The 23,661-nt window shown below is 38.7% G+C and overlaps 1 protein-coding gene across 6 annotated transcripts in view; it reads left to right on the top strand.

Moving 5' to 3' along the window:
• The window catches only part of NVL (nuclear VCP like), a 90,258-nt gene extending 67,499 nt beyond the window's left edge, over positions 1 to 22,759 (top strand). For all 6 annotated transcript variants that reach the window (XM_055581975.1, XM_055581970.1, XM_055581973.1 and 3 more), the window contains 4 exons: positions 3,074 to 3,150; positions 6,153 to 6,241; positions 13,647 to 13,717; positions 22,440 to 22,759. In XM_055581975.1, the coding sequence (XP_055437950.1) occupies positions 3,074 to 3,150; positions 6,153 to 6,241; positions 13,647 to 13,717; positions 22,440 to 22,484 (282 nt within the window). In that variant the 3' untranslated portion in view covers positions 22,485 to 22,759. The remainder of the gene's footprint in view (positions 1 to 3,073; positions 3,151 to 6,152; positions 6,242 to 13,646; positions 13,718 to 22,439) is intronic.
• The last annotated feature ends 902 nt before the right edge of the window (positions 22,760 to 23,661 follow it).

The following is a 23,661-nucleotide window of genomic DNA, read 5'->3' as shown; positions in this document are numbered from 1 at the left end:
AGACCTGGATTTGACCCTTGGGTTGGGAGGAGAAGGGAATGGCAACCCACTCAAGAGTACTTGGGAAATCCCATGGACAGAGGAGCCTGGTAGACTTTAGAGTCCATGAGGTTGCAGAGTCGGACACGACTGAGCATCTAGCACTTTGGCACTTTCAAGAGGTGATAAATCAGTAGTGAAGAAGACCAGTATAAAAAGTTCTAAATATTTTCATACACATGTAAGTATCATGTTAATAAATGAGTCTCTATAGTATTTACATATTTGGTTTTATAAGCTTACTAATATTCCACTTAAACTTGTCCTAATTGCTCCCACTTGACAGTAAATAGAATTGACCTTTCATTTTACTTCTTACTGAAGGTCAGAAACATTTCCACATTTCAGTTAGGAATAATTAGATTTTAATGATCCCAAGATTCCTTAGCCCGCATTTCTACTCATTGGAAAGTAATATTGCTATTGAAACTTTTGCAGGTATCTTATGTTGACCACACCACTGCTGCTACTGCTGCTAAGTCACTTCAGTTGTGTCTGACTCTGTGTGACCCCATAGACTGCAGCCCACCAGGCTCCCCCGTCCCTGGGATTCTCCAGGCAAGAACACTGGAGTGGGTTGCCATTTCCTTCTCCAGTGCATGAAAGTGAAAAGTCAAAGTGAAGTCGCTCAGTTGTGTCCGACTCTTAGCGACCCCATGGACTGCAGCCTACTGGGCTCCTCCATCCATGGGATTTTTCCAGTGCCTTCTCCATGACCACACCACGCACACCCCCAAAAAAGGACAATTTGTTATTTTTTTCCAATTGATAATATATTGGGAGTTAATTTTTCTAAAATATTGCTCTTAGATAAGCATTTGTTTATTGTGTTCCTTTATATATTGAGCTTTCTCAAAATATTTAAAAGAGTTCCCTGAATATAGGAAGTGGCGATTGCTCCCAGTATGTAGTTGTGAGAAAAGTTTCTCCTCTAGGTTGTCATAAGGAAAGCACTCAGATGTGATAGATGTTTTTGATAATATCCCTGTCAAATAATAGCACAATAATAACACAATAAACACAATATAAGCTTTTCAGTACTGAAGCTGGTGGTTGTCCTGGTGTAAGCTGAGGACATAACTAAAAACGGGCTCATTAAAAACAACTTGATGAAAGGTCAAAGACATGCATTCGGAGATGTGTGGGCCTCTGTGAAAGTCCAGCTTGACCCAAGAATAGAATTTAGATATTGAGAAATATAAAAGAAGTATCCTCAGGTATTCCTCCATGAATTGATTTCTTATGATTGAGTTTTTGATCAGAACAGGACAATAGATAGTTTGAAGTAAAATTCTCTAGCAGCGCAGGGAACGTCCATATGCTGGGTGACAGTCAGGGTAAGGTTGATAGTTTCTCAGGAACATTAAAGAGACTCATAAGGGCTCAGGCCTAATGAGGAAGCTTCTCGTCCCACCCCGTGCCTCCTACAGTGGACTGGGACTCGACAAGGCAGTGTTCTCAGGCTTTCCCACTGCAGACGTAGCTTGGAAAGTCCAAACATTTTTCTCCATCATAATAAATCCTTATTACATGTTCATCATCACTATTTAAACAAGACTTCCCCTCCCTCTCTTAAATATAGCACCAAATTATCTCTATTTATCTGGTAATAAGATCTTGGGTTTTTTGGGGGGATTCCCTGGTGGCCCAGTGGTAAGAACTTGGTAAGAACTTGGTGCTACCATGGACTTGGGCCCAGTCCCTCATCTGGGAACCTAGATCCTGCCTCCTTGAATCCCTGCCCACCTCTGCCCCCTGACAAAATTGAAAACATTGATATTAAAAGGAACCGTAGGGGTCACTTAGTCTGTCTAGTTTTATATACAACCGGAGAGAGAAAGGAAAAAAGCACCAAAATTGTCTGCTGAGGTCACCCAGAGAGTTTACTTTCCCATGTTTATTTCACAGGTGTGGATTGAATGGGAAACATAACTTTCTTGAATCTGTGATAGATGAACATTTGCATTTTATCATATAATAGCAGCTAGCATATGTACAGTTTGTGAAATTCTTAAACGTGCCCAGCGGCAGGGACACCTGCTGAGCCTGTGCTAGAGCGAGGTGATGGCTCGAGTGCCGGTCGTCTGACCCTCTGCTGGGAGCGCCTGCTGAGCTAATATTTACACTTGAGGCTTAATGACATATGTTTATTTGCTGTTTTCCTATATATATATTTCTTCTTAAACTGTGTCCATGTAATATTTACTACAAAGAAAAGGCAGTATGCAGTGTAGATATAAGTTATGAATCAGAATAAATCAGAATAATAAAGCACATATAAGCCTACCATCTAACATCGTAAACTTTGTCACTAAAATCTGTTTTATTTGCCTCTGCAGTGTAAGTCACTAAAAATGTTATTAAATATGTACTGTATGCATGCAAAGTACCATGTTAAGTGTTGTTGAAATTTTGAGACTGTTCTGATACTTGTCCTTTCTAGCATCTCTTGGTATGAGCTGGAGGGGAGTTGGCATCAGAGTGAGGGTTAAGTTTTAGATAAAGGGTTGGAAAAGAAGACATTGAGCACAGAGGGCTTTAGGCTTTTGTTGTAGAGCCATTTGCTGATTGTTCTTTCCTGGCCACGGTCAGTGTTATTTCTCCCTTCCAAGCCAACCTCACACTAAAACTAAGCTAACATATACACATCAAAACTAATTACTGCTTGTGTATTTGCCATATTGAATCAGGCAAAGGAAATGTGATTCTTCACCTTTGGAAAGATTGAAGGTGTGGGTTTTGTTCTTGGTATTTTGTTTTTGGCTGTGGTGCTTGCAAGTTTGTCATACTTCACCAGCATGAATTGTTTGCCTTTGGCTTTCCCAAGTTTGGGATCTGCTTCTTAACCTTGTTTCTCAAAACTGAAATTTGTAAAAATCTGTAACACTAGTCTGGGAGTCAGTTACATTCATTCAGTCAAGCAGCCGTTACTGTCTGTTTAGAACCTATCATGTGGGGAAATACTGGTCTTTAAAGTCTTGACTAAGGTGGTCTTTAAAGTCTCGACTAAGGTGGATGTTTCTCTCTCGCTTAGAATGGTACAAAACCCCCACTGGACGCAGACGTAAACTTGGAAGCAATTGCTGGTGACCTTCGCTGTGATGGTTACACGTAAGTATGTCGGTCTCAGATCACTTAACTCGCTGAGGTCCCATTTCCTCATGTGTAAAACGAAGGAGAGTGATAGCAAGAGGATTAAGTTAGGAGTCCTGTAAAGCACCAGGGTCTGGCTCTTCCTCCTTCTTAGAGACAGGACCACCCATTTTGAGGCCCTGAGGAGTTCTCAGGAATAGGCGAGTCCTCTCATATATCAGCTGCTGGTGTTCAGCCATCCTGACCACCATCACTGCCCTTCACAACTTGTCTCTCTGTCCTTCCAGAATATTGCAGGAGACATCTCATTACCAGCTGCCAAATTATCTAGGTGCTTCAGCATTTAAAAGAAGAAAATCTACAAGCTTTTCAAGCCTCAGAATGCATTTTTCATAGCACACCTATTAATATCCACATAATCTATGAAAACAGGAGGTCAGATATTTCTACTTTCATAGTTTGTGGTTGTTATGAGTTTTTGTTGTTTGCTTCATTATCATAAAACTTCATTATAGTAACTTTCCCAATTTTGGGTCACAGGGAAGAAAATGAAATTCACATTTAACAGGGCACATCTCTCCCTCCGTTTTGGGGTTTGTTTGTTTTTTTAATGAGGTGGTGAACCTCAAAGCATGTGGGATCTTACTTCCCCAAGCAGGGGTTGAACCCATGCTCCCTGCCATCGAAACATGGAGTTTTAACCACTAGACCACCAGGGAGTTCTCCTCTGGCTTATCCCTGTTGATTGTCCACAATATACTTGGTGTTCATGATATTCCTATAGCTGAAGGCCAAATAAATGTGCTTTCTGAAGCTAAGTCAAGGAAGGTGGTGTTTTAATCTTCGAGGTCTTCTAGAGTCTGTTGTTCACAGTGTAAATTTATATCTGAAGAACATAGCTACCGGTACTGATACAGGCACCCAGTTCTTTCCAGTTCTGGTTGAAGATTTTCACAAAACTGTCTCATGAGATGATTACACTTGAAACCATGCTACTCACTTTCAGGGAGTGTGGCCAGGATCCAAGGTCTAATTTCCAGTTTTTTCATACATAAACATCTTAGGGATCTGAGTCTTGATCTTTGTTCTGCTACTGCACCCCTAGCGCTCCTGAGAGATTTGCTGCACTCCAGTTGGGACTCCTGTCTCACTATAAAAAGCGGTGACTGTCTCAGTGGAGGGGAAATGGTCATTCCCAGGCCATGGTGTTGAAGGGCCTGTGTAAAAGCCCTGCATTACCTTTAAGGAGAATGTACCTTTTTCCCTCATTGGGAATCAAATGCATGCCAGTCTGTAGTTAACAAACTTACTGCTAAAGAAAATAGGACTTAAGTGAGTAGTTTTTGTATTTGAGTGCTAAAATCTGAAAAGATTTTCAGTTGATAACAGAGGCAGTTTTGATGCAGAACTGACCCTGGGCCAATCTTTTGGATTCTGCCACATAGGAGGTCACTCATTAAATGGGCCAGGGTTAAACTTGGACGGTGTATGTTTTGGGTTTTAATACCACTGTCATCACAGGGACTGTGTAAGACTGCAGCCTTCAGCTGCTTGTTAAATTAGTTAATGGTGTCTCTGCACCAGTGTTGATTTAACATATGGGGTTTCCCCCATGTCTCAGACAGTAAAGAATCTCTGTGAATGCAAGAGGCCTGGGTTCGAGCCCTGGATCGGAAAGATGCCCTGGAGAAGGGAATGGCAACCCACTCTGGTATTCTTGTCTGAAGAATTTTATGGACAGAGGAGCCTGGTGGGCTACAATCCATGGTGTCACATAGAGTTGGACACGACTGAGTGACTAACACTTTCACGCTTTTCTCAAAGAAATGAATACCCTGGCATGTATGTACCCACTCCAGTGTTCTTGCCTGGAGGATCCCAGGGATGGGGGAGCCTGGTGGGCTGCCATCTCTGGGGTCGCACAGAGTCAGACATGACTGAAGCGATTTAGCAGCAGCAGCAGCAACAGCATGTGTATGATTGTTAAATAATATTACAAACCTAACACCTAACCAGCAGAAACATTGAGTTCAGTTAATAATTTAAACTAAATTAAATAATCTTAGGTATGTGGATTATCAGCATTATATATTAGTTTGTCTAGAGATGAGGATTTTAATTTTAAAGATGAGGTTTTTATCTCCCAGTTGAAACTCTTTCTCAAAGAATCTCTAAGAATCCTGTTAAAGATGTAATATATTGAAACACCAGTCAACCCCAACATCTTTCATTGAACGCAAGAACCATGCTGATTCAGCATGTTATTACACAGACCAATTAAATGAAGGCTTGTTAGTTCTTGTCATATTTTAAGTAATTTATGATGTGTCAATTCAGCTTGAGCTTGAATCAGGTGCATCAAACTCTTTAGCCTTTGTATTTTCCTTTTTTGAACTAGGGGTCATAAATGACTTTTTATATAAGCTTAGTTTAGACTTTAGGTAATATATTAATGGTATATACTTGTAATGGGCCAGTTTGTACTTTAGCATGAGCCTTGTGAATAAAATTTTACAGTAAATAATGTGTAGGTTGCTTTCTTCTGACTGTTTGAGACTTTTTATATTAACATTACTATCTATAGTGATTAGTGTGAGAATATTTGACTCACTGCATGTTTCCTTCATAATTTCCTTTTTTCTAAAACTTAGAAGTATTTTGAGTAAAAACTAAAAGCTCTTTCCTAGTGACCATGATTGGTTTATCCCACCTTTATTGGTCAGTTTCTTTCCTAAACGTTTAATATGTGACTTAAAAGAAAATTACAGGACTTCCCTGGTGATCCAGTCCAGACTTCGCCTTCCAATGCAGGGGACACAGATTCAATCCCTGATCTAGCAGCCAAGATCCCACATGCTTCTTGGCCAGAAAACCAAAACATAAAACAAGCAATATTATCACAAATTCACTGCTTTCAAAAAATACATTTAAAGAAAAAAGGAAATTGCTTTCAGACTTTTTTCTGGGCTTTTGCACAGTGTCTAAGAATAAATGAGTTAAGAGCTCTTCTCATATTTCAGGGGTGCAGATCTCTCTGCTTTGGTACGGGAGGCTTCTATCTGTGCCTTGAAGCAGGAAATGGCAAGACAGAAGAGTGGAAGTGAAAAAGGTACAGTTCTCGCTAAAATCTCTCAGTCCTAGTTAATTATCACTCTGGGTACCTAATGCCACTGGTAACCTGAAAAATAACCATTTCCTAGCATCTATCATCTGTGATATTAAAACTGACATTTTTCTGATGAGACCTTTAGCAGCTGTTCTGGAATATTATATAACCTCTGTAGCTGACAACTATAATAATAGCAGTTACTTGGTGCCTTATACAATGTATTCTGTCTTTGCTTATCATCATACATATACTGTTTGCATCATGAGTTTGGTCTGTTTATCGTCCTGGAAAACCTCCTCATTCTTTTTGTTAGGGCAGTGCTGCTGCTGCTGCTGCTGCTGCTAAGTCACTTCAGTCGTGTCCGACTCTGTGCGACCCCAAAGACGGCAGCCCACCAGGCTCCCCCGTCCCTGGGATTCTCCAGGCAAGAACACTGGAGTGGGTTGCCATTTCCTTCTCCAGTGCATGAAAGTGAAAAGTGAAAGTGAAGTCTCTCAGTCATGTCCGACTCTTCGTGACCCCATGGACTGCAGCCTACCAGGCTCCTCTGTCCATGGGATTTTCCAGGCAAAGAGTACTGGAGTGGGTTGCCAGTAAACTTATATGCATATATAGAGGCTCCCAGACCAATCTGCTGTCTAAATGCCTTCCAAAGTACCATTTCAGAGACAAGAAGGAGGGATTTAGAGGGGACAGTCTTTGAATCACCATTTTGCCTTCAATTCTTTGCTCCACTGACATCTGAGAGTTTGGCATATTGGGGGTCTTCAAATTTAAAAGAAATGCCAAAGCTTGACTAATGCAATCGAAGAAAAATGGTATAAACTCCAAATGCCTGTGCAGTTTTCTATAATTTCCAGCATTATGCCTTGAAAATTTATCAGATTTAAAACTTAAGCCACTTCCCGTAGATGGTATAATTTTAGGAAAAAGCATTATCCAAAAATTAAGGTAACACTAAAATCGTATACCCCAAATTCAAGTCTAATGCTATTTTGTTGTTCTGGGTTACTTAGTGTGTAGGAGGATGTATGCAGATATTAACTTTGTTTTTGAAAAAACTTGAAAATTTTCCAGTGATTCTGTCTTACAGTTTCCTCAGTATATGTTCAGGAATCTCCCTCTTTGAGGTTGAATTCTACTAACCACCAACATGGTCCTCTTAAAAATAGGTCTCCGTCCATCATCCCCCTCCACCATGGTCTAAAAAATGTTCCATCTTCCATAGTTTGGGGCCTGATACAGCCAGAGCTGAAAATAAGTATACTTCACCTTTGCTGATTTCCATATTTCAGCTTAATACAAATAGGAGTCATGGCATTGACTGACCTCTGCTCTGTACAGCACTACTTTTGCAGTTATTCTGCTGTATTACTTTTGCAGTTATTCCACTACTATTCTTTTTTCCTCAGAAATATTAAGATTTATGTGCTTAAATATCTGAACGCTATGCATAAGAGCAAGACTTGCAGTAAGAAGTATTAAGTTGGAAAAAAAAAAATAAACCTGAAAAACAAGATGTTATCTTGTTTTTAAAGAAAGAGGGCTGAATTCCCTGGTTTCAGAATTAAAATTTGACTCTAGTTTAAAAGGTAAAAAGAAGGACCATTGATGTACTTCTTTGTGTCAAATTTCACTTAAACTTTAAAGTATCAGTGCAGAATAGAAAGAACTGGAAAGAAAGGATAGAAACATACGCTGCCAATTATTATTTAAGAGTAGATATGACTTCAGCCAAAATCACAAGTATATCAGGAATTGGCCTCTTTTAGGGAGTCCTTTAAAAAAAAAAATCTGTCATTTGGTATAGCCACTGCACATCAACTTTGAGATTTCTTTAAATAAGTTAGTATTCTTGTCTAGCTATGTGAAATTTTTCAGAGTAATTTTACTAGGAGGTAATTGGATATCATTTGGTACCTTCACATATGACACTGACATGGAATAAAAAGTTGACAGGTGGGAAAGGGGAGGAAGGAAGATCCACAAAGTATAAAGTGAATTATAATGTGTAAAAACTTTTTAAAAAGTAGGGCTGAAGAATTTGAAACCATAAGAACAAGCTATGTGTATACATACATATCTAAAAAACAGTTTTATATCTTTAAAATTAGAATGTTATTTTACTTTAAATGTACAGCATGCAAAATGCTTTGTAAGAGTAGAATGTGTACAACAATATAAATTTAAGTTTCTAGACACTGACCTAGGTCCTTAAGCACTCACTTACCCAGCAAAGAGATTATTCACCCAGCCATCACTCTTGCTTGGACAATGCTTACTGGTACCTGGACAATTTAAAGTGTATATGAATTGTTTTCATCAGTGAAGACACAGCTGTTCAGTTCAATTCAGTCACTCAGTCGTGTCCGACTCTTTGCGACCCCATGAATCGCAGCACGCCAGGCCTCCCTGTCCATCACCAACTCCCAGAGTTCACTGAGACTCACGTACATCGAGTCAGTGATGCCATCCAGCCATCTCATCCTCTGGCGTCCCCTTCTCCTCCTGCCCCCAGTCCCTCCCAGCATCAGAGTCTTCTCCAGTGAGTCACCTCTTCTCATGAGGTGGCCAAAGTATTGGAGTTTCAGCTTTAGCATTGCACTTTCAATTGCTGAATTACATGTTTTTTCACTTTGATGATACATACCGTATGATCATTAGAAAGCTACTTACATAATGTTATAATCACACAGTATGCTAACTGCCTATTTGTAACTACAAGAAACTTGTTAAAGACACACTGTTGACTATGATACTTTACAGAATCATGGCCACAAGTTTCTGCAAATGAGGTTTACTTCTCTCAAATCAAAAAATATCCCACAGTTCAGATTTTCATAAGTAATGCTTCTTTTAAAATAAAAGCAAACATGTTGTCCTGTCTGTAAAATTATATTTCTAGTCCACTTTACAGAATGTTAAAATGCTTATAAATGCATTGCATGCTGTGTGCTCAGTCACTCAGTTGTGCCTGATTCTTTGTAACCCCGTGGATCTGTCCATGGAATTTTCCAGTCAAGAATACAGGAGTGGGTTGCCATTTCCTCTTCCAAGGGCTCTTTCCAACCCAGAGATTGAACCTGCATCCCTTGCATCCCCTGCATTGGCAGGCGGATTCTTTTTATCTCCTAGTGAAAAACAAAAACCAGTCATCACACTGGCCCATGGAGCCATCTAGGGCTATTTTATATTTCCTACCATTAGAAAAATTGAACTAAACAAGGAAAAAAAGCAAAGGAGAGAAAAGAAATTTTACAAAATGGCAACTAGCATGACCTAAAAAAAGAGTGTACTGAAATATCTTCCTTCAGTTCAGTAACCAAGCCCTTTCTGGAATGAACATTTATGGGTAACTAGGTTAGCAGAGTGTTCCTCTTAGTGCTCAGGACAAAAATACAAGGTATGTTGAAATAACTTCTATCTTTGTATAAGGAAAGACAGACTTTGAAACGGAGTGACTTTTAAAAACCACAAACCTATATTTAGCCAGAATGTTCAAGATTGACAGGTTTGATGGAAGGAAATCTTCACTGGCAACAAAATTAAAAATCATAATCTTATGGATGCCAATTGTTTTTAGCAATGTGAAGATTGTTTGAACTTGTAACATGTCTCTTAGAAGTAAAAAAGTTGCTTTAGTTCTGTGGACTGTTGAATTGCCCTATTTAAATAAATATTGCCTCCATCTTAAAAAAAAAAAAAGAAACGGCTTCTGAATAGCGTGGACTTCTTCACTGTGGGAAAATAGCCTTGGCAAACTTGTTTCAGAGGCTCCCTCCAAGGAGATTGATTCATCCCATCAAGTCTATAGTTATCTTAAGATCTGCATAAGATTGATTTCATCCCAATCAAGTCTATAGTATCTCCAGATCTGCACCTCAGACTTCAGAAGTCTGTCTACTTCAGCTCCTAACATTTTCTCCATGCTTAAGCATAAAAGTCTAGTTCTTTCGGAATCTTCACGTTTTGAATTTCTCATAGCATTTATTCAAAATCTGGTTTTTCCAAATATCTTGTTAACAGCTCATCCATTGAGATCTACTCCTTCCTTCAAGCTTACTTTCCCTAATCCCATCCTTTACTGATGAGTTGTTCTCCAGGAGGTCAGTAAGCTGCTGTACTTGTTCTGGCTGGCTGCATTGCCCTAAGAGTGCTTCTGTGTTAGTGTAGATGAGGAATGCTGCTGCTGCTTAGTCGCCGTTGTATCCAACTCTTTGCGAACCTGTGGACTGTAGACCGCCAGGATCTCTCTCCAGGGGGATTCTCCAGGAATACTGGAGTGGGTTGCCATGCCCTCCTCCAAGGGATCTTCCCAGCTCAGGTATCAAACCCAGGTCTCCCACATTTCAGGAGGATTCTTCACTGTCTGAGCCACCTGGGAAGCCCGAGGAATGCTGAGACCATGTCTGATAAGATGCCATCACACAAGAATGTAGGTTGTCATACAGTGGATAGCGTGCTGTAGAAGTAAGGCCACACAAGCGGCTGCTCTTGTCACTCCCGACACTGCTGCAGTATCCTCCAGTAGTTTTTGTTACATAGATTGTATACTATCCAATATTGAGGCCTGCGCCGCTGCAGACAGCCTCAGCAAACCCAGAAAATCAACACACATATCTTAATCATGAAGCCCCTGAGTTTTTGGTTGTTTACTTTGAAGATTCAGTTATCTGAACTTCTTTTATGTAAGCTGTTTTAAGTTTGTTTTGAAAGTGGGTGGGATATAATTCACAAAATTAGAATGTCATGTAAAAAATCCTTATGTGGTACTATGCTGCCTGAGAGCTGATTATGATAACTATATTTGGATTTGTTTGTCACTAAAAATTAGCAGGCCTCTGTATATGTATTGACTGCTCCTAATAACTCTGATGGGATGTCTTCGTATAAATATGTGTAACAGATTCTGACATCCCTGCTTTGCTGCAGTTTGCATTTCCAGCTGCCTGTCCTTGAGGGACTTTGCATTGATATCTTACTGAACCTGAAATCAGTAATGCCATTCAACTTCCATTTGACATGTTCAGCTACACATTGTATTTTACTTTTAGGTAAATACACTTTCTTAATTTATATATTAGTACTATTTTAAGTATAAATTGTCATCATATAAGTTGTCATATAATTGTAAGCGAAGCCTTTCTTAATTAACATTTAGTTACTAGATTTCTCTTACCGTGTGTTGGCATAACCTTATAAGGAATTAAAGCACCCTTCTAGTCCAGTGTTGTCATATGATCTGTATATATTATGTATTATGATGTAACTCCCTACATCTCATTATGTGTATGTACCCTTAAATAATATGGAATTCCGTTTTCCATTCTTAGTTAAATTAATTTGAATTATCTTGAAAGAGAACAATTCTGACTCTTTGTCCTGAACATTGCCATTAAGTTAAACAATACAAAGATAACAGGGTTATCTGTTAATGAGTGATAGTTCTCTTACTACATTAAAATATGATGAGCCAGAGAGTGGGAAAAATGGGGAGGTATTGATCAGAGGGTACAAATTTCCTGCTATATGATGAATAAATTCTGAGGATCCCGTGTACTAATTATCAGTAGTGTGTTATATACAGTTAACCTGGGTTTGAACTGTGCAGATCCACTTATACATGTGGATTTTCTTCAGTAAATATGTAGTACAGGACTACACGATCCATGCTTGGTTGAATCTACAGAAAAAGAACTACAGATTCAGAGAGTCAACTATAAAGTTATACATAGATTTTTGACTGAGGGCCACCACTCCTAACCTTCACATTGTTCAAAGGTCAGCCAAACTTGAAAGCTGTTCACAGAGTAGATCATAATAAGTATTACCACAAAAATAAATAAAAAGGTGATCATGAGGGGCTGGAGGTGTTAACTAACCTTACTGTGGTAACCATTTTGCAGTAGATCATCATGTCACATTGTACTTCTTAAAGTTAACATATTTATTATGTACCAACAATATCTTAGTAAAGCTGAGGGGAACACAAAGTAACAGAATATATGAACCATTTATCTTTTTTAAGGATAAGAATCTGTTTTTCTAATTAAATATGGACAAAGTACTTTTTAATATAATTTGTCGCATAATAAACTATTTTGATTGCTGGGGGGAAAAAAAGACTATGCTTTTAAAATATATGACATAACTTAAGCATTTATGGAAAATTAAATATGGTTCAGTGTAGTTCAGTCACTCAGTCGTGTCTGACTCTTTGCAACCCCATGAATCGCAGCACACCAGGCTTCCCTCTCCATCACCAACTCACGGAGTTCACTCAGACTCACGTCCATCGAGTCAGTGATGCCATCCAGCCATCTCATCCTCTGTCATCCCCTTCTCCTCCTGCCCCCAATCCCTCCCAGCATCAGAGTCTTTTCCAGTGAGTCAACTCTTCACGTGAGGTGGCCAAAGGACTGGAGTTTCAGCTTTAGCATCATTCCTTCCAAAGAAATCCCAGGGCTGATCTCCTTCAGAATGGACTGGTCAGGTCTCCTTGCAGTCCAAGGGACTCTCAAGAGTCTTCCCCAACACCACAGTTCAAAAGCATCAATTCTTCAGCGCTCAGCCTTCTTCACAGTCCACCTCTCACATCCATACATGACCACAGGAAAAACCATAGCCTTGACTAGACTGACGTTGGCAAAGTAATGTCTGTGCTTTTGAATATGCTATCTAGGTTGGTCATAACTTTCCTTCCAAGGAGTAAGCATCTTTTAATTTCATGGCTGCAGTCACCATCTGCAGTGATTTTGGAGCCCAAAAAAATAGTCTGACACTGTTTCCACTGTTTCCCCATCTATTTCCCATGAAGTGATGGGACCAGATGCCATGATCTTCGTTTTCTGAATGTTAAGCTTTAAGCCAACTTTTTCACTCTCCACTTTCACTTTCATCAAGAGGCTTTTGAGTTCCTCTTCACTTTCTGCCATAAGGGTGGTGTCATCTGCTTATCTGAGGTTATTGCTCTTTCTCCCGGCAATCTTGATTCCAGCTTGTGTTTCTTCCAGTCCAGCGTTTCTCATGATGTACTCTGCATAGGAGTTAAATAAACAGGGTGACAATATATGGCCTTGACGTACTCCTTTTCCTATTTGGAACCAGTCTGTTGTTCCATGTCCAGTTCTAACTGTTGCTTCCTGACCTGCATACACATTTCTCAAGAGGCAGGTCAGGTGGTCTGGTATATGTAAATTAAATGAAAATGAAAAACTGTCTATAACTTTGATGAGCAGAATATATCTGGCTTGAATATTGCTCTGAAAAAGAATAGAGCCAGTGTCATTAATTGCCTTGGTGTTTCCCTTGAATGCTTGTAAGTCTCTCAAGAGAAATTTAGTTATAAATCACAGTTAGCTTACCATACCCAAAAATTATGTATGTTCATGCATTTGCTCCACAGGTGAACTGAAGATTAGTCAGAAGCACTTTGAAGAAGCTTTCAAGAAAGTAAAATCATCTATATCACAAGAGGTAAGCAATGCTCTTAAAGGTAGAAGAGCAATTAGAATTGAGAGTAGTAAGTATGAATTTATGAGAAAAAGCAAAATGGTTGCCTCTAAGAGAGTGTTCTTGAGAGACTGTAATTTTTAATGTTTCTGGAGACTAAACACAGAGAAAATGACCTCGTGTATGTTCATAATCTGAGAATTTTTAATCATTCAAGTATTACTTGACCTGTATCATCCTTTACACTTACCCATAGTTTCAGGAAAGTAAAAATACCTTCACTGTAAAGTCAGAGAAGAGTTAAAAATCGCTCAGACTCGTCCTTACAAAAGATGCTGAATTTTACTGTATTTCTTACTGTGTTGAGGTATTCTGTCTGTAATAAGTTAAAATGTTTGCTGTTAAGTGAAGTGAGGTTACTGTAACACAAAAGAGTTGAACCCAACCCAAAGTAATGTCTGAATTGAACACTGGATATCTTAGGGCTTCCTCATAGCTCAGTTGGTAAATCATCTACCTGCAATGCAGGAGACCCAAGCTCTATTCCTGGGTCAGAAAGATCCCCCTGGAGAAGGAGATGGCAACCCATTCCAGTATTTTTGCCTGGAGAATCCCATGGACAGAGGAGCGTGGCAGGCTATAGTCCACGGGATCACAAGAGTTGGACACAACTTAGCGACTAAACCACCTATCTTGGATGGATATCTTTTGTTTCTGGACTTCCAGAAGTCTAATTTGCCTTAGCCATGTGATTGTGTTTATTGACTATACTTAAAGTTCCTCTAAGTCATTATCCATTTATTACCCCTGGCTCAGTATTTCTTAAGATTATTGATTGAAAACACTCAAGTCCAAGTTCAAACAGTTATATGAGATGGGTTGCTGTGTTCCAGTGCCTCCAGTCCTGGTATAAATACTCTTATTTGACCATCTTACCACTTTTAACTAAAGTAATCAGTTAAGGAGTTTGGGCTAGTGATGGTGTCTTTTAAGTATATATTTTACTTCTTTTTCAACTAAAGTCTAGTCTGCTGAACCTGGCCTGGGCCTTTTACTCTATGTGGAGAAATGCAGTCTGTTTTGACCTCCCAGGCATTTTTTACACTAGAGGAAATGTTTTTATTTCATTGTCTGTCTTTGAATAAGATAATCTTATTAATTAAAATCAAACAGTTTTACAGTTAATCTTACTGGCACTTTTCATTCCCCCCCAAAGATTTAGTCATTAAAAGACAAATCTTCTTATGTTTATTACTTGTAATCAGAGTTCTGATTTGAGGCTTTTCAAGAATCAGGACATACTGACATAGCTCCACATTTTCACTCTCATCCTGTAACCTTACTTTTTTTAAATTAAAATTGTATTTACCTTTGTAATGCACAAATACAGTTCTGTGCGTGTGCGTATTAACTTGCTTCAGTTGTATCTGACTCTGTACAACCCCATGGACTGTGGCCCACCAGGCTCCTCTGTCCATGGGGATTCTGCAGGCAAGAATAGTGGAGTGGGTTGCCATGCCCTCCTCCAGGGAATCTTCCCGACCCAGGGATCGAACCCACGTCTCTTATGTCTCCTGCATTGGCAGACAGGTTCTTTACCACTAGCGCCATCTGGGAAGTCCTACAGTTCTGTTAGTTTTGGCAAGCTTAACTGGTACTTCAGTCAATATAGAGAACATTTTCATCACTTCAGAAAGTTCCTGTGTTCCTTTGTAGTTGTAGTCCCTTTAGTCCCTTTACAGATGCTGTACCAGGTAACCCCTAATCTGACTTCCGTCATCATGCTCTAACTTCACCTGTTTGGGAACTTTATGTAAATAGAATCATATTGATATACTCATTTGTCTGGCTTCTTTTGCTCAATGTAATGTTGCAGAGACTCATCCACATTGCTATTTTTCACTAGTTTGATCCATTCTCTTGCTGAGTAGTTTTCCGTTAAATGAATATACTGCAGTTTGTGTATCCTTTCCCCTGCTGGTGGGCACTTGGGTTTTTTCCAGTTTTTGGCTTCCTCAGATAATAGTGTGTCAGAGAGAGAGAGAGAGAACGAGAACATGTGTTTTTATTTCTCTTGAGTAAATAACTAGGAGACGAATTGCTGGAACTGTGGCAAGTGTATGTTTAACTTTATAGGAAACCGCCAACCTTCTTTCCAAGTGACTGTAATACCGTTTTGCATTTTGTGAGCATTCCAGTTGGCCCACACTCTTACCAACACTTGAGTATTTTCAGTCTTTTAATTTTAGCCATTCTACTGGATGTGAAATAGTATCCTGTTGTGGTCTAAATTTGTTTTCCTAATGACTAAAATGTTGAGCATTTGTTCATATGCTTATTGATCATTTGGATATCTTATTTTGTATCCTCACCTTTTGCTCTTAAAACATTGAGTTGTTTTCTTATTATTAAGTTATGCAAATTCTTAGTTTATCTTGGCTTGAAGCCTTTTATGAGATACACATTTTTTTCTGAAATATCTGTAGGATTTATTTTGGAGTATAGTTAAAATGTGTTTCAAGATTTATACAACAAAGTGAATCAGTTATGTATATATATCTCCACTCTTTTTTTTTTTAGATTTTTTTTTCCTCATATAGGTCATTACAGAACATTGAGTAGAGTTCTCTGTGCTGTGCAGTAGGTCCTTATTAGTGATCTATTTTGTATATAGTAGCATGTGTTATGTCAGTCCCAATCTCCAAATTTATCCATCCCTCCCTCTTCCCCCCTTGGTAACCATAAGTTTGTTTTCTATATCTGTGACTCTGTTTCTGTTTTATAAATAGAAGTTCATGCGTACCTTTTTTTTTTTTTTAGATTCCACATATAAGCAGTATCATATTTGTCCTTCTTTTTCTAACCTACTTTACCTACTATAATAATCTCTAGGTTCATCCATGTTGCTGCAAATGACATTATTTTGTTCTTTTTTATGGCTGAGTAATACAGATGTGCATATTGAGGATATTTTGTCCTAATTTGGTTTTTTTTTTTCCTTTCAATTTTCTAAAGGCATCGTTTGGAGAACAGGAGTTTTTAATTTGTATGAAATCCATTTTTTAAAAACGATTTGTGTTTTTTCTGTCATAAGAAATCTTGATTATCCTAAGTTTATGAAAATTTTCTCCTTTGCTTTTCTCTAGTAGTTTTATAGTTTTATCTTTTACATTTAGAACTATGATCCATTACAAACTAATGTTTTTTAATTTAAAGTTAGAAAAGTCATGATTATTTTTTTCCATGCATCTATCTAGTTACTGTTGTCTTGTTGGTTGAAAATACTTTCCTTTCATTGAATTATCGTGCCCTCTTTTTGAAAACCAATTGATCATATATGCATGAATTTATTTATTCACTCTTTTTTCTGTTCCACTGATCTTTATATCCATTTTATGCCATGTATATGTTTTGCCACTCTGTTGATTGTTTTACATCAATTTTTAATTTTTATTTATTTTCTGGCCACACAATGTGGGATCTTAGCTCCCCAACCAGGGATCAAACCTGTGCTCCCTGCAGTGGAAATTTAGGTTCTTAATCACTTTCGGGGAAGTCCACTTGATTATTACAGATTAGATATGTTAATCTTGAAGACAGCTAGTGTAAGTTATTCAGATTTGTTCTTTTCCCCCCCCAAAATTGTTTTAACTATCTTAGTCTCTTTGCTTTCCCATATAAAATTTGCAGTCAGTGTATCAATTTCTGTAAAACAAACTTTCTGGGATTTTGAATGGATTTGCATTGAATCTGTAGATCAGTTGGGAGAGTATTAAAAATACTGAGTTTTTCAATCAGTGAACTTAGTATATCTGTTCATTAATTTAGGTCATTTTCTTTTATATAAATTTATTCATTTTTTAAAAATTCACTTATTAGAGCCATTTGATCTCTCCCAGCAATGTTGTACATTTTCAGGATGCAGATTTTTCAGGATGTACATTTTTCATCAAATTGATTAATTTATAGTTTTTTATTTTTATAATGTTTTTTAAAATATTGTACTCTAATTGCTACTAGTATATAGAGGTTCATTTGGTCTTTATATATTGACCTGGGATAGCTCTTCATTTGTCACTCTTTTACCTTCTTTACCTCTAAAAAAATTACTTCAGTTTTCTAGACTAAAAAAATGAAACCATCTTGTTTGTATTTGCCTGCTCTAATTTTGAAAAGCTTCCATGTTTAATGTTTTTACATTTAAGAGTTGCATTTATATTTTGCAGTTACAATTAAGTAATTGTATTAGAGTTGGCTATAAAAATGTCATGCAGGGTTTGAAAATTGCTTGCTTGACCTATCCTTAAATTGGGCCACATTTTCATCCTTGCATTTGTGATAATTAAGGAGTAAATCTTTATTTTGTCACCTGTTCTGAAACTCTGCTGGTAGATTTGAAACCAGTGGATGTTACGTTTGGTGGGGGGCGGGCACTCAGTCTCTGCTTTCTGATTCTCGTCCTTCACAGTCCACAGCTGTACCAGAGAACATCTTCCTTCCTTAAATTGTTCTTAGTTGAAGTATAGTTGATTTACAATGTTGTGTTAGTTTCTGGTGTACAGCAAAGTTGAATCAGATATATATTTATGTATATTATATATGTGTGTGTATATATATATACTTTTCATATTTTCATTATTATTTTAAGATATTAAATATAGTTCCCTGTTGCTATTCAGTAGGGTCTTCTTTATCTAGTTTGCTTATTTATTCTGGCCAAGCTATGACGCTTGCAGGATCTTAGTTCCCCAACCAGGGATTGAACCCCAGGCCCCTGGCAGTGAAAGCATGGAGCCCTATCTATTGGACCTCTGCGGAATTTCCTATCTCTTTTATATATAGCAGTTTGTATCTGCTAATCATGAACTCCTAATTTATCTCTTCCCCAGCCCCTTTCCCCTTTGGTAGCCATAAGTTTGTTTTCTATGTCTGTGAGTCTGTTTTGTAAATAAATTCATTTGTGTCCTGTTTTAGATTCTATGTATAAGTAATTTCATGTGGTATTTTTCTCTTTGTCCGACTTAATTCACTTAGTATGATAATCTCAGTCTGTGCATGTTGCTGCAAATGGACGTTATCTCATTTTTCCAGAAGGGTGCCCAGGAGTGGGATTGCTGGATCGTATGACCACTCTATTTTTGGGAAGCCTTGTTCTGATTTAGGAGAATTCAGTTGAAATGAGAGGAGTTGGGTAGTCAAACAGAATCCATTTGAAAAATCAAACCAAAAGACAGGTGTGGCGTTTGTTGATACAATTCTGAACGTAGGATTGAGTGGCTCATTTGTAACCCACCTCTTTCTACTTTTAATATTAGGGTTCCTTTAGTTGTAAATGACAGAAACCCAACTCTCTAAGTGGGAATAAAGAGGAATCCATTCCACATATAAGGAAGTTGAGAGTACTGCTGGCTTCAGGCATGCTGGATCCAAAAACTTCATTGCTTCGTTTCTTGGGGGAAAAGGCTGCCTGCAGGCCCAGACATACAGGCTACTTGTTTATTAACCCCCATAGCAAGAGAATTTCCTGATAGCTCCCACAGGAGAGTTTCAGGGAACCTGTGATTGGTCCAGCTCAGGTTAGAGCCCATGGCAAAACTAATCACTATGATTAGCTCAAAAGTTAGATACTCTGGCCAGGTGGAATGTAAGCGGTAGCATAGTTTTCTAAAGATCATGACTTCAGGCCCTAGGATAAAAAGCTATAGATAAGGCGAACTTAAGTCTTTTCACACTAAAAGAAAATCTACTAGGCTTGTTAAACACAAAAGGAACATTTAATTACATTTTACATTTTAACCTTTTAGACATACTTACAGAGATAGCAGTTGCTTTGAAGTGAGTTAACATTAAATAAATGCTTGGGAGATGTCGAAAAAGGAAAAAGAAAAATGAAAGGAGAACGATGTGCACATTCTGTCCCAGAGTCCACAGAGCTGGTCCGTATAGTTGAGAAATGTCCAGCCTGTTCTCAGGCTAGGTAAATCTGCCCTGCTAGCTGGTGCCTTCTCTTTCCTTGAGGCAGTCGGCTCCCTGGTGCTGCATGGTTTTTAGTTTGAGGTTGGAAAACAACAGCATGTGAAGTGGATTCGGTGTCCAGCAATTGGCAACGTGATAGTAGGGTCTGGTTTAAAGGCCAGATGTGGAAACTTGTCATCTGACCCACTGAATCTTCATAACCAGCTGAGGGTGAGAGGTGAACATAGCTTGCAAACATTCCTTCTGAGACTCTGCCTGTATTCCTCATTCGTTCCTACTTCATTGCTACCAAACTTTCAGGCTCCATCTGAAGATCCCTGCCCAGTCCTAGTTTGTCATGAGAGGCCACGTCCTCTTGTGATCCTAAGAAGACTGAATGGATCGGCAATTCATTACGCCAGATACCCCAACTTAGACGATTGGACTCTTTTTGCCAGTTTCTTCTAAGTCAGGTGTTATTTTCTTCCCTGAATGAAACCATTGTCCAATATGTGTCACTTCACAGACTTATAAAGCATAACTTACTTTGTTGGTTTGGTTTTTTTCAGTTATAACTGCTCACCAGAAACCTGAGCCTGGGTTAACATCAGTAAATGTTGAGACCTTGAAATTGTTTTCCCAGCTATGTATTATCTCAAATGTAGGCTTTTCCCTCTGCCTACTATGACATTGTTCAACTGTCAGGAAGGAAACCTCACTCAAACATAAATTGGGTATTTTTTTCCTTCCTCCTCTATTAAAACCACACCACAGAAACCCTCCTGTTTTATTAACTCATTGGTCTAGTGTTTTTCACACCCACTGGCTGGCGCACATTGATTCTCTTCTTCACACTCAGGATTATGTGGTTCATCCATTTGCTTGATCAAGTCTGTCACATTGAGAGAGAAAAACTTCCCGAGTAGAGTTGCTCTTGCCTCTAGCTGTGTATTGAGTTGCCTAGGATCCCATCCTTTCATCCATCGAGAAACATATATGTATCATGTACCTGCCATACACATGCCAGGCTTTGTGCTAGACTCACAAGATACAAAATTGCATAAGACCTGGGTTAGGAACCATTTTCACCAATTAAAGAGTTGTAAACACTACCTTAGATGTGTATATAGAATACATATTAACCTGATCACTCAGATTCCTTCAGTGTTACAAAATAGTTTGCAAGTAACTTTTGCTTAGAAGGTATCAGCACAGTGTGACAGAGGCAATGTGACTGGTTTTATTACTCACATATCTGAACCAGTGGTTCCACACACTGTATACTTTGTTTTATCCTCTGAAGAACATCCACAGGAAGGCCACGTGTGTGTCCCAGTGATACTACTTGATTCCAGTATATTCTCTTTAATACTTTTGATGGTCATAAACCTTAAAACTTTGAAATATTTAATTTCTGAAAACTACCCTAGTGCATCTTAAGCTATCACTTCTCTTTTGGAGATAGGCATAGTATGAATTTTGAATAAATAATAAATAGATGACCAAGCTGATTATTACTTTGTGAGATCTTTTAAAAAATTAAGGCACAACAGTTAAGGTAGAGAGACAGCTTTCCTTGTTTGGCATCGTAACTGGCCCTTATGAAACTAATAATGATTGCTTGTGGGGAGAGAAACTGGGTAACTGGAGGACAGAGTTTGAAAATGGACCTTTCATCTTATTTGAATTTTGAACCATGTAAATGTATTACCTAATTTAAAAACTTAAATACTAAAAAAATAATAATTTAAAAGATCTTGAGGACCGAAGTACTAGTGATAGTTATTTCTGAAAATTAAGGATTACTTTTTAATTTTTTTCTGCTGATCTGTATTTTCTAATATTTCTACAATAAATGTTTTATAATTTAAAACATTATTATTAAAAAGGGAATCACTTTAATCTGGCTCTAAACACAGCATGCTTGAAATGTCTTTGTTGTTGTTGTTCAGTCCTGTTCGACTCTTTGTGACCCCATAGACTGTAGCACGCCAGGCCTCCCTGACCCTCACAATCTTCCAAAGTTTGCCCAAGTTCATGTTCATTGCATTGGTGATGCTGTCTAGCCATCTCATTCTCTGACGCCCTCTTCTCCTTCTGCCCTCAATCTTACCCAGCATCAGGGACTTTTCCAGCGAGTTGTTTGGAATTCCAGCATCAGTCCTTCTAGTGAATATTCAGGATTGATCTCCCTTAAGATTGAACGTCTTTATTACACCTTTATTGTTTAGCAGTGAGTTGAAATACCAAAGCGCTCTTACCCTACTTCAGAGTTAATTCAGCATTTCACTAATGCCTGTTTTATATTCACTGTTGACACTGTTTGAGAGCTACTTGCCAGGAGTTGGTCCAAGGGTTACAAAATGATGTTTTCACTGCCATGGGTCCAGGTTCAATCCCCGGACAGGAAACTTAAGATCCTACAAGTTGCATAATGCGACCAAAAAAAAGAAGAAGAGAGAGGTACTTGAAAAAAATCACTGAATTAAATATATAGAATTTTTTAAATTAATCTTTACATGGTCTTTTGTGCCTTAGTCTTTACATAGTCTTCCCTCTGTGCATGTCTGTGTCTTACTCCTCCTCTTATGAGGACACCAGATCATATTGGATGACTAAAGCCCACCCTAATGACTTCATTTTAACGTAAATCGCTTTAAGACCCTCATTTCCAAATCCAGTCACACTGTGAGGTACTGGAGGTGAGGACTTCAACATCTGAATTTTGGGGAACACAGTTCAGCTCATTTCAGTTTCTAGCTCCATATTCTGTCCTCTCCTCTCCTCTCAGGATCGAGCAATGTATGATGCTCTCCAGTGGTCCCTCAGCTGGTGACTTCTCTAGCAGCGAGCCTTCCGGGAGTCCAGTGCCTCGAGATGCCAGAGATGCCCACGTCCTCTGAGCTGCCCACTTTCAACTTGACACATGTGGTCTCACATAAGCGTTTTATCCTCAAATTAATGAGGCCAAGTCAAAGCTGAAGATTCTTCCCATCCGGACAACCTCATATGGAAACATCCTACCTCCTATTTAAGGGGAAAAAAAAAAATTAATTGTCAAAGTAAAATAACAGATAACCTTTTTAAAATAAAATGTTTATTTTGAAACAACCTCGACTGTACTACAGAAAAGTTGTAATTACAGTAAAAAGAACTTCCCCCCCAAAACCATCTGAGGGTGCTTCCCAGCCTGATGCCTGATCACCCGTAAATACTTTATATTTCCTGCAGAGCAGGATAGTCCCCTACATAACCAGCCATTCACATCAGATCAGCCGTGTCAGCTGTGATGCTTCCCTGTCAAATCCTCAGGCTGCATTCAGGTTTCTCCAGTTGTCCCAATAAAGTCCTTTATAACAAAGGAATCTAGTTTGGAATTAGCTGTTACAACTCATTGCTTTTCTTTTGGGGGCGGGGGCTGCACTGGGTCTTCGTTGCTGCACACAGGCTTTCTCCAGCTGTGGCAAGTAGGGGCTACTCCTTGTTGTGCGGGCTTCTCATGGCAGCCACTTACCTTGTTGCAGAGCACAGGCTCTAGTTGCCCTGCTGCATGTGGGATCTTCCCCGAACCATGTGGGATCTTCCCCGAACCAGGGATCAAACCTGTGTCTCCCACATTGGCAGGCAGATTCTTAACCACTGAACCACCAGAGAAATCCTGCTATTTTCCTTAAAGTCCAGAACAGCTCCTGTCTTAACTTTTGACACTTTTGAAGGTTATTGGCCAGTTACTCTGTAAAATGCCTTCAGTGGAGTTTGTCTGATGTTTCCCCATAATTAAATGCAGCTTGTACGTCTTTGGCAGGAATAAATATCATGAAGTGATGGTCTTCTCACTGCATCCTGTCCGGTAGGTGCAGTTTCAGTTTGTTCCATTACTAGTGATGTTCACTTTGATCACTTAAGAGGGTTCTGCCAAGCTGCTTACACTATAAAGTTACTCTCATCAAACTCAGGTATTGCTATTGTTTTAGTGTGTTCTCTTTTATGTTGTTCAAATCGTCCCAGATTCA

The sequence above is a fragment of the Bubalus kerabau genome, chromosome 5, assembly GCF_029407905.1.
Source record: "Bubalus kerabau isolate K-KA32 ecotype Philippines breed swamp buffalo chromosome 5, PCC_UOA_SB_1v2, whole genome shotgun sequence".
NCBI classification, from domain to species: Eukaryota; Metazoa; Chordata; class Mammalia; order Artiodactyla; family Bovidae; genus Bubalus; species Bubalus kerabau.
Note: the sequence above shows the minus strand (reverse complement) of the source record. Positions and strands in the feature narration are given on the sequence as shown.